At 47.3% G+C, this 11,358-nt stretch overlaps 1 protein-coding gene across 1 annotated transcript in view; it reads left to right on the forward strand.

Annotated features, from left to right (window-relative positions):
- Window positions 1-11,358, forward strand: part of GPC1 (glypican 1) — a 108,790-nt gene that overhangs the window by 3,065 nt on the left and 94,367 nt on the right. Inside the window, exon 3 of the mRNA XM_009880792.1 lies at window positions 4,118-4,276. Coding sequence (XP_009879094.1) covers window positions 4,118-4,276 — 159 coding nt within the window. The remainder of the gene's footprint in view (window positions 1-4,117; window positions 4,277-11,358) is intronic.

Here is an 11,358-nt window from a genome sequence, read left to right on the forward strand (position 1 = left end):
TATTCACCCCAGGGGGACCCTGCCACAGAGCAGCCCGGCTCCGTCCCCCAGGGAAAAGTGGTCAAGTGATTTAATATTCAGCACTCCCAAACGCAGTAATGAATTTGATAGCCAAAGCGATCTGCTCACCCAGCCAGCTGAGAGGGTGTTTGAAGGACGATCCAAGCCCGTAGCCAGGCAGCATGATATTTTCTTGTCATCAGCCTCCTGCCTATTCCTTTCCACTCCAGGGCAGTTAATCATAAATGAGATATTTGTTCAATGCTGTTTTCATGCGTGCTGTGCCCTGTCTCCACGTCCAAGAGACCGTGAAGTCGGTGGGTTACCCAACCCCAATTTCGGCAGCCTTTGGGGGAGAGCGGGCTCTTCCAGGGAGACCCAGATTGAACCACACATTTTGGCTGCCGAAAGCTTGGGCAAAGCTGCTAGTTTTCTGCATGGAAGCCGAGCATCCCAAAGTGCATCTTCTCTTGCTTACAAATGTGTCTTAAATCCAGAGTGCTTAGGGCAGCTCAGAGCTGGTATTAGCTGAGCCGTCGAATGCACCCTGGGCACCTCCATGCTCCGCTGCCGGACCTGGGGGGGTTGCAAGTCAAGGGCTGGGGAGAGGCAGCCGCCTTTCAGCTACAGACTCATATGGGATAGCGTAATTCGGTTTTGGGCCTGGCCCAGAGATGCCCTGAGTCCCTGGGAGTGTATCCATTATCTTCAAGGAGATTTGATGCTGCCGGGTCGGCTTCTGCCACGCTCGCTTTGTTTTCTGCAAAGCTCTTCCAGAGGCTGGGAACGCACGCTCTGGAGCAAGGGGTTAGCAGCATGGCACATGTGTACAAGGGGAAATGTCTCTGCCGCGGTGGTGGAGAGGAGAACGCACACGGTATCTTGCAGATTTACTCCTCGTAAAACACCTCTATCTCTCCGTAAGTTTCTGCAGATAATCTCCTGCCAGGTGAACTCAGAGATGTTTATCGTGCAGCTTCAGCAATGTTAACGGCCAGTTAGCAAACAAATGAACTTTGAAATACAAGGAGAGCAAAAATAGGGTCTAGAGTGCATTTATTTGGGAGTCAATAAAAAAAGGTTAAATAATAATAGTGAACATTTGCAGGGTGGGTCAGGTTAAACAGCAAGGAAAGCAAAGCATTTTCATAGCGCTGCAAGACTGTTTTGCGTGCACCGAGTTTCAATTAGAAAGACAAATGATAAAAACTTTGCTTCCCACTGAGATAAAGTGCTGTGGTGCTGAGTACCGTACAAATGCCTGCAGAAAGCCAAAATAAATGTAGCTTCAGAAGGGATCAAAACTACTCGGAGTTTCAAGCATTAAAAAAAAAAAAAATCTATATTCAATTCACAAAGTTGTGTAAAATTAAGCAATTTTAGCTCCGGGTGGGACTTTTCCCTTGCTTTCTGTCTTTGTCCCGGCTGTGTGTTTCCCACTGTGCGGTGGTGCGGGCTGGCCGGAGGCTGTTCAGAGCTCTGCCGGTGTTGGACTGAGGCCATCCCGCTGCAGCGCACTCGCTGCTTTGCCCGGGGTGGGAGCATGGAGGTTTTTTGTCCGGTCATGTCACGTTTTAATTAGCGTGCCCCACACTGCTGCTGCTCCTCGCTGCTGGTCAGGGAGCTCGGGCGCAGCATGGGGCTCTTCTTCTCCATCTTCCTCCTGGGGACGGGCCCTGTTCTTCCCCAGAGGCAAGTCCCACTCTTTGCCCCGTTCTTTTGTTTCTAAAGCCTGTGCGGGTCAGTTCCCCACTGCTTTATCTTGGTTTACCGAACCTGGGGGGTTTGTAAAGGGTTGTTTGTGGCTTCAACGGAACCTGCAACCCTGGTGGGGAACGGCAGATGGAGAGATGGCGGACTGCTTGTGCTTTTGAGTGCTATCAAGTGCAGGGGCTTGCAGGGCCAGGACTTTATCTGCAAAATTTATCAGCAACCAAGCCAGTGGTGTTGGTAAAGTCAGTCTTCAGGAACCATTGGGATCCATTGGGATCATTTGCCTTATTTATAGGCCTTTCGGAGAGGCTGGGCACAATAACCCGGGTGTCCCGAGGGCACCAAGGGCAGCACAGAAGGATGCATACGGCAGTAAAATAACTGTCAACAAAACTTCCATCCTTGTGAGAAATCCTGTGGCAGCAGAAATCGGACGGAAGAGGCTGGGCAAGAAGAAAGTTTTTAATTTGCCATGACAGGAAACAAAGCTGTGTCTTGTCAAAAAATTATAGCTCTGCCTGTCAAATGTCAGCAATCCTCACTATGACTTTCTTGTACAAATGCGGCTTTAGAGAAACGAGCTCAGGGAATGAGTTGCAGCAGTGTAGTTTACGAAGGAAGGAGAGGCTCAGGCAGGCGCTGTGACTCGGATTGCGTTTGGTATGGCAAGCATCGACCCACGCGATGTTTGTGTTTGACTCTTAGTTTTCATATTGAAGCAAGTTGCTGCAATTCCTGTTGCATTGGCATGGGGATTGGGAGGGTGGTCCCATGGGACACGGGAGCCCACGGGACACGCTGCCCTCCCTGATGCTCCTCTCGGGTGGGAGTAAGACACGAGCCTGATGGTGGGAGTTATCCTCCTACGAAAGGTGATGAGCAGCCGTGCCCGTTGCGTGGGCAGGACGGCTGCTTTGTGGGTGCAAATGCCCGCGGTAACGTGTTTCCCAAGGGCGGGCTCACCCCACCGCCCCACAGAGGTGGCTCCAGCGCCGCCAGTGAGCGGGGGCCCAAGGGCCAGCAAAATGCAAACTCATCCCAAAGGGCTGCTGCCTGAAATACATCAACGACAGAGCACGCCTGTCTAAATTGCTCTCAGTCAGGCTACTAATGACGTGGCATTCACGAGGGTGGGACACATGCCCAGTTTGAAAGACCCTTTACCCTTAAGACACCCATTTGCCAAGGGCTCTATGCTGGAAACAGCGAGGGACTTTAACGGGGAACTCTGGAGGACTGTGCGGGTTCAGGATTTGAAGCTGTCGAGACACACGAGATGAAAAATGTATGTTTCAGCTCAACTATGGTGTTATGGTCCTGTAAAACTGCCAGCAAAATCATTGGCAATCCCAATCAAATTATGTTAAGCATGGTAACTTCGTTTTAATTGGTTCATCTCAATGTGTGCTTGGAACAAGGGGGTTTTTATTCTTTACCAAAAAAAACCCAACCTGATGTTTGATTTCATTCAGATGCATTCTTATTGCTGGGTAAGGAGAAATGTAGGGTGTGTTTGTGGGTGGATGTGTCTTTGTTTGTAAGGACTCATAAACACTTTACAATTATTTTTAAAATGTTGCTGACTCTGCCTATGCAAAGGCTCTCTTCTCCACAATAAAGAGATCGCAAAGGGCAGGAGGAGCTCCTGTACTGAGGAATTTTTCACTTTGACTGCCGAGTTCTCTCACCTTTCCTGTCCTTCCCTATAGCAAAGGGTGTATTCAATCAGTGATTGTCATAGCAACCCTTTTTGGGGTGCTCTTGTCTCTTTCTGGGAGAGAAATTTTTCATTGAAAAAATAGTATATGGACAGATTCCAAAACGTGTGGAGGGGAATTAGTCACCCAAATTCCACTGGCATTCAGCAGAAAAATTTTCATTTTGAAAACTTTTCACTAGTCCCACCTCTCTGATTATGGAAGTGCCTTCTCAGGATAGTTTGGGGACAGAGGAGTTGGTTGAGGATGGGGACTGCATTGGAATTGAGGTTTTTTTCTTGCCAAAGTAGTTTCAAACAGTTGTTCTAATATACCTTATGTCTAATGAGGACAACTAATTTGTCATTTAATCACAGACTTCTGTGTCTTCTGGGATTCTAGGCAGAGCTGGATTCTAGGGCAGGCTTTGAGCAGGAGACACTTGTGTTTCCCTTCTGCTTGCCCATGTATGAATTTTATCTCCTTCACCTTTCCTTCCCTCACGGTCAGCAGTGACAAAATTTGTACCTGTATTCACACCAACCCCTATACTAACGCCGGATAACTCAAATTAGGGGTTAAACATGTAAAGCCTGATGCAGATCCAAGTTACGAGGGAGCTGGAATATTTTTATGCTGAGGTTGTTTGGGGAGAAATCTTTTGTTTTGCAGACCTGGCCATTCAGCTACATTTTCTCTTATTTTAGGGGAGCACCTGCGAATCTGCCCGCAAGGCTATACCTGCTGCACCAGCGAGATGGAGGAGAACTTTGCAAACAAAAGCCGAAGTGAATTTGAAGCCATGATGAAAGAGGCTGGTCGCGCTGTGCAGACGACCCTGACAGCACAGCACAGAAGCTTCGACAGTAAGTAAACCTGCTCCGTTCCCCCCCTGCTCAGGATCCAGTCACCACTTAACTTTCCGAGCACTCTTCGAGCCGGGGATTCGTGTTCAACATGCTTTTCTCTGCGTCTTGCTCAATAGTTTGCGTGAATTGTAGACCTTCAACAGGAATTGTACCTCTGGCAGTGCTTTTGCAAGACCAAGTCATTTTGAGAACTCCATTTCAGTGAAGCCATTGCAGGAGGCCAGACAGGCACTCGCACCAACAAATTGTGTACCTTGGCACCGGCGCAGCTTTTATAAGCGTGGCGTAATCAGGTCTTACCACAGCAGCATAACATTTGAGGTCGTGATGTAAAACTTGGCACTGTGCCTCGAGCCGTAAATTGCAGAATATGGTAAAGGTGACTGGATAGCTCTCGGTAGATGGGGAGAGTTTAAGGAGGCATGGATTTTTCTTGTTCTTTCCATATAGAATGCAAATGAAAAGGAGGTTAGTTCACATTAAACGTTGATAACTTTCAGCTTCATACAAACATCAGAAAGTGTTGTACACAGTGAAGGTCTTAGAGCCTGTGGCACGTAAGATGTTGTGGACAAACGTGCTCTCCAAAGCACTGTATCCCTCCTAATGTGCTAAGCAAAGGCTGAGGATGGCTCTCTTACTTTTATTGTTCCCTGAAGAATCCATTTTGCAGTGCACAGTAAGCCTCAAGGTCTGAAGGCCGCTGGAAATAAATGGTTTATTGGCAAAATTGAGATGACCTATGATTCAGAAACTGTATCCATTATCAGATTTTGAAGAAGGTCAGACATTTAGAATCATGGTCCTCCTAACTTTATCAACAGTCATCATATGGAGTTATCGTGAAAAGAATAGTAGTTGGGGAAAGAAGCTATAATAGCCAGAAAGGTGGAACTGGAAATCTCAAGCAGTAAATAATAGATCTAAAGAAATAAGCCTGACCTTCAGGGAGCCGATAACCAAGATTAAGTGCTTTTACACTGAATAGAAAGAAAAGGCAGTGCATCTCTGCAAAATGCATTGTAACTGTGTGGCCAGGGTTGACCACAGTGAAGGCGTTCCTTTAAAAGCTGAAAATTAATTGATTTTCACCTGCCTTAAAAGGCGATAACCAGGATTTTCAAGAGAGTCCTACAATGCTGGTTGCTCAGACTGATGTCTGAATGGGACCTGATGTAGCTGCCGCTGCGCGCGCTCGCTGAGCTCTGAAATCCAGCCCCTTGCGGGGCGTAATGCAGGACGTCCCCCAGCCTTGGCACCCTCTCCCTCCGTCGCCTCGTGCAGCATTGGCTGGTATATCTGCTCTTTATTATTGCCACAGACACTCAAAAGAACATAGCTCTATGTCTGTCATGGAAGACAGTTCAGAATTTGATGGAAGCTTTGAGGATTATATTGACGAGCAGAAATTGCCTGGTGAACAACTAGTTTAGTACAAGTGTGATGTTCTGGGGGATTAATAATAATAACAGCACTAAGAATAATAGTAAGCAAACCCAAGCGTCTGAAAGGGGGATGCTTGTGTTGAGATGACGATTAGAGCTGTGAGGGATTTCCTGTTTGGTTTTTTGTTTTGTTTTGTTTATTCCCCAGCATTTTACAGAAATAGAGCTTTATTTCTGTGGTGTGTACCCAAGTTTCTTTTAAGCATCAAACAAAGTAAGCGTTCAATAAGCCAAGTATTACTTTAACAGACCATAATGCACAGATCATTGGTGTTTTGCAGTGGGAATAACCTCCCTTGAGCCCGCAAGGCCAAGAAGATGTCTCCTGCTCCCATTATACATTTTTACTTTGCTTAACTACCGTTGCAATCAATATAGAATTTATAATTTATGCAAGACATGATTTTTAAAAAAATCATCATATTGTGTGTGAGTTTCAAGCATGACTTTACCTATAAGCAGTATTATTATTTTTTCTTGAACTACTGCATAGGTGGTTTAAAATTGAGGGAGTTCTGGTGATGGGGCAATGGAGTCCCCTCAGCTCCTAAAGCAATGCCATAGAAACCACCCTTATCTTCCATTAATGTTGTTAATCTCACAGTTAACAAGTTGTTTTACCGGTAGTGCTGTTTAGAGCTGTTCAATAAGAGATTTTTTTAATGTCATATTGATGAGCTCTGGTCTTCCTGGCACCGAATGCCTGGCTTTGTTGGATTTCCTCAGCAGCAGCGTGGAGTGCAGGTTTGGGGTTGCAGAAGCGTTGATGCACAGCTCGTCTTCACATTGGTGATTTCGTTTGGCCTTAGGAGGACGTAGTGGGGGAGGCTCCACTGGATGGGGATGTCCAACCCTTTCTCGACGTACTTGCAGCCTGGAGGTCAGCTTATTCATAGATTCTCTGCTAGCAGGTGTGGCACATTGAATTTTAGGCCTGGAGCTCTGTTTTTGAGATTCATCACAGCAAATCTTGCTTCTGTAATCTCACCGCTGATCATGGCAATAGTCTCTACTTGTAAATTGCCCTGAAGCTCCAGCTAGAAAATAGCAAGGCTATAACGATCTGCCTCTGAAGTACTATTCTCCATACTAGTGCTCAGCATTTTGCTTTGGCGAATAATTCATCCTTGCAGGTCGGGGTCTGTAGAACCCTCAATTGTCAGAGCCCCTCTATTCTGAGCTACGGCTTTCTCTCATTGCAAGGAGTTATGATTTGTTTCAGTCTCACTTGGCTGCTTTTGGGGCGAGCACTTTGTGGGCAGGAGCAGAGTGTCCTTTATCTCATACAAAGTATTTTTAGAGGAAATATATGTATGAAATATAGATGACATCAGATAGGTATAGCCGTATATTCACAAGTGATACATGTGGAATAGGATCCTATGGTTTGAGTGCTCTCTGCATAGCAGAGGACACGTGCCTTCTGGGATGCCCTTCCTCCAGGGTCTGCCAGGGCTAAATTTAAAGTTTAACAGCCTGCAGTATTGCTTAGCTGCTTACCGCTGCATTTGTCGGTTTGCTTTCGTTTACTGTAGTTAGCGCGTTTTGGGGGCATCAGATTCAAGCTACACATGTGGTCACTGGCTTGCTGTTAACCTTTTAGCTTAAGAGGTAGTATTTTGCTCTACAAACAATTGGTTTTCATTTAAAAAAGGAAAAAAAAAAAAACAAAACCAAAAACGTGAGTGATGGGAGCGTATGCTTTTGATAAGTCAGTGTTAGGGAGGACGTTGAGGTCAGAGTAGCGGTATTTCATTAGCAGGATTGTACATGTAAATTCTCTATAATCCCTGCTCTTGGTCAGGCAGGGAGGGGGATGTAGTTACCTGGGTGGATGGCCTCTGGCGGGGGCGTGCTGGAAGCTACTAGGTTTGTTTTGGTCAGCATTTATTTGCCTGGAAAATTGTACATACCCCATATTTTAAAAGAAAAACGTGAGTAATCAAAGTGAAAACAAGACAGGGAGTCTTGGAGGGACTGGGGACAGTCTCTGTTGGAACTGGTACTAAGTGTCCTTTTAAAGATGCTACCAACGTTATATGTGCCTTGGAGATTTTAATTGCAGAATGTTCTTGTTTTCAAACTGGGATCGTCTCAGTGGATGGGACGTTTTCGGTATCTGTTTTTATAAAATTACATACTTCGACAAAGAACTTTGTTCAAGCAGATGGTTTGAAGAAAGCGATGAGCTGGCTGTTGCCCCCTCTGCCGGCTGCAGAACAGGAGTTAGCCGGTACAGTGCTTTGGCTCTTGAACTGTGCTGAGAGCAAGTTATAAACATTGGGCAGCTTCGGGGGAGATTCCTTGGGAAAATTAGCACTTTTTTTTTGCATATCACACAACTGTATGTCAGCGTTGCACAAAGTCACGGGACTCCTGTCCTTCCCAGTGAAACTGGTGCCTCCATAATCTGCCTGGAAAAAGCTTTGGACCATTGAAGAAGGGCTAGAGGGGTGCCCGGATGGAGCGGTTGCGTCCGGAGCCGGCGCAGCCCGGGATGGCAGCGCGGTTTGGGGCTGCACGGCTGGCAGCGGGGGCGGGAAGAGGGAGCAAGAGCCAGCGGTGCTCGGAGTGACAGCGAGGGGCTGCAAGCAGCAAGGAACAAGGCTGTTTTTCTAGTCTTGATGAAAGCTCACTTGTTGAGAGTCTAATCCTTGTCTGTCTCTCTCTTTTCTCCCTTTTCCCCCCCACTTAAATCACTTTTTAACAATACTGCGTTGTTGCGCCAATCTTTCCTTCCCAATCATTTTGGTACACTTAGCGAGTGCTCCCTGTGTGACTGCTGACCTTTAGCTGTGAGCCAAGAAATCTGTCCTTTCAGAATTGTTTCATGTTTTCAGGAAATATCAACAAGCCGAACCAGAAATCTTGGCTTTTATTCCACACTGCACAGCCTGATGACTATTTGTGGCTCTCACAAATTCTGGGATTTTTAAGCTATGGCAATCAAATGCAGGTTAAAAATTATGTATTTGATAGGTCGCTGCTCATTGGGAAGTCGATGTCATGTAAAAGCTTTTGTAATGTCCAGTGTTGGTAGCTGGAAATCACATACGCTGAAACACAGGCCATGCAGATAATTAACATTATTTGTGAGTTAGTTTTAGACAGTTACATACTTCTTATGAAGATGAATCATTGTTTTAAATGTTACAAGGTAGGGAACGTCCTAGAAGCTGTTACACACTGATGGTTAAAATTTTAGAGATTTCTAAAGGCCTTGTTTAAAATTCAACCCAGTGTGTCTTTGTCAGAGGAACTGACTTATTTAACGCGCAGTACCTGCAGTTTCATCCCCTAAAAGTACAGTTTGGGGAGAGCGGCATATATACATATATTTATTTTCATATACTGTGGATGCTTAAGGAAGCTGATGGGGAGGCTGTGGAGTAAACCCAGCAGGCAAAGCTCTGTCCTACCCTGCTGGCTTTAAACCTGGGCTACAAAATCCATACCTGAATCTGAATTTTGCAAGTGTTTTTCTCAGTTGATGGTAACATGAACCGAGCCCTGCCAGCCTGAAATTTTAAGGTGTCTGAATTTGGTGGCCCACGCACCAAAAGAGGTGTTCTAAGAGATGTGGGACTACTCTGTGCAGAAAATGATTGAGACAAGACCGGGGCGATGAATAGCCGGGCCCCCGGGACTGCAGTGCCTCTGTCCCCAAACGCGCTGCCCCAATGCGACTGCTCCACGCTCCCGGCGTCCTGCTGCCACCACTCTCAGCGGTGGCTGTTCCGAGGTTTGGGTTTGGTGAGGTGCTGTCTGAAAGATACCGCGTTTACGTAGAAACAGAAGAGAAATTTTCCAGGGGCTGGTTATGCCTCAAAATATGGAACTGCCGTTGTGTTTTGAAATAAATTCCTTTGTTTCAGGGGTTGTGGAAGGGAGCACTTCTGGAGTCGGCAGTGTCCCTCTGGCAGTCCCAGCCTGTGCTTGGCAAGCTAGCTGCCACCCGCTGCCCCCGGCATCGGCACCGGCTGCTCCCTGCAGCCAAGCATTTGGGTTTGGACTCTAAATATATTGCTTTTGATCCAAAGGCCCTTAATTAGCTGGGGACGCTCCTCTTTTTGTGGTAACTCCCCAGGCTGGGGCTCTGCCCCTGAAATTGTGGTGTGCGGCCTCAGTCGGTGGCCTTGGCCATGGGCTCAGCTCTGCGGCAGAGAGCTGGCCGCCTGGGCATCCTCGGGCAGGCGGGAGGTGGCAGCGGGTCCCAGCTCCCCGCAGGGCAGCAGGCTCAGCCGTCCCTGCGGGTACGTGGTGGGGGCATGGGGATGACTTCCACGGCTCACCTGGTGTTTGCCTTTCTGAACATTACTCTTGCGTTGGCCTTCTGCCAGTCTCATAACCGAACATCCAGTATCAAGCGGTGCCCGTGCACAGGCGTCTTTCCAAACTGGAAAGCGTAAACAGACGAAAAACACTTCAGCCCTCAAACAAAAAGTTTGTAGAGTCAGGGAAACTGAGGAAGGGGGGGAACTGAGAAGAGGAAAGGTTTTGAGACAAGCAGGAATCTTAACAATCTTTGTGAAAATTATCACTTTTCCTAGTGAGATGACAAGGAAACAGGAGGACAAGAAACCTGAGAATCAGTCGGTTTTGCTAAATAAGTGTTCATTGCCCGTGCTGTATTTCTCTGACAGGCATGACACCCACTTTGGCAAAACTGCGCTACTGAAAGTGCTGTAAATTGTTTTGTGCCCCCTCCTGCATGGTGCTTGGGCAGCATCATTCAGAAGAAGACCAGTTCCTCCCCAGCTTTGCCTCTGGGATGCGTTATGAAAAGTACTTGTAAGAGGGGCTACTAAAGATGATTCCAATTAGGGTTGGTTTGGGGAAGAGGGAGAACGTCCTTTAACCTGGAAATAAAAAGCAGGGTCCCCGGGCAGATCCAGGACGGAGAAACAAATAAGGGTGTTCCCTTGGAGGCCTCCTCAGGAGGAAGGCAGCAAGCACCCATGCTTGCCGCCGTCCTTGTTTCCCCCAAGGAACCACCTTAAGAAGACCCCAGCACGAGGCAGGATTGATGCTAGTCCGGCCGTCACTCCCCCGCAATCGTGCTCCGCAGAAAGAAGATACTTTCATGTGTGGGGCTGAGCATCTCATTTGGTATTTATGGTTTCCTGGAATGGGGAAAAAAAAAGCCATTCCTGCGCTCGGCAAGATTAATCCTGACGGGTCGCTGCCTCGGGGAAGCAAACGCTCAGGCTCACCTGTAACAGCTCCAGCACCTGGAGTTTTCTCTCCCCTTCCAGCCACTTCTCTTCACGTTTAATCTGCGAGGCTCCGTGGTGTGCTGCAGGGTATATTGCAATGTACGTGCAGCACTCTGCTTAACAGATGGCATAGGCGCAATATTCTCTTCTATAGAAAGAAAAGAGAATAAAACGAGGCAGTGGCTGGGATGAGAGTGCTGCACTGGGGTGCCTTCTGCTAGGGCTCCCACACCCCAAAGACATGAGCTGCTTCACCCCCGCCGAAGTCAGGTTAGATAGAAAAGGTAGATCAGGCATCTTGGTTTCAGCAGCTGTCACCATGTTTTGTCACACACTCAAAAAAAGCTGCCTCTGAGTGCTCAGAGAACAGTGAAACGTGCCTCTGCTTGGGCACACAAAGGAAAGCACCTGCTCTTCC

This window comes from Charadrius vociferus, unplaced genomic scaffold (genome assembly GCF_000708025.1).
Source record: "Charadrius vociferus isolate BGI_N301 unplaced genomic scaffold, ASM70802v2 scaffold643, whole genome shotgun sequence".
NCBI classification, from domain to species: domain Eukaryota; kingdom Metazoa; phylum Chordata; class Aves; order Charadriiformes; family Charadriidae; genus Charadrius; species Charadrius vociferus.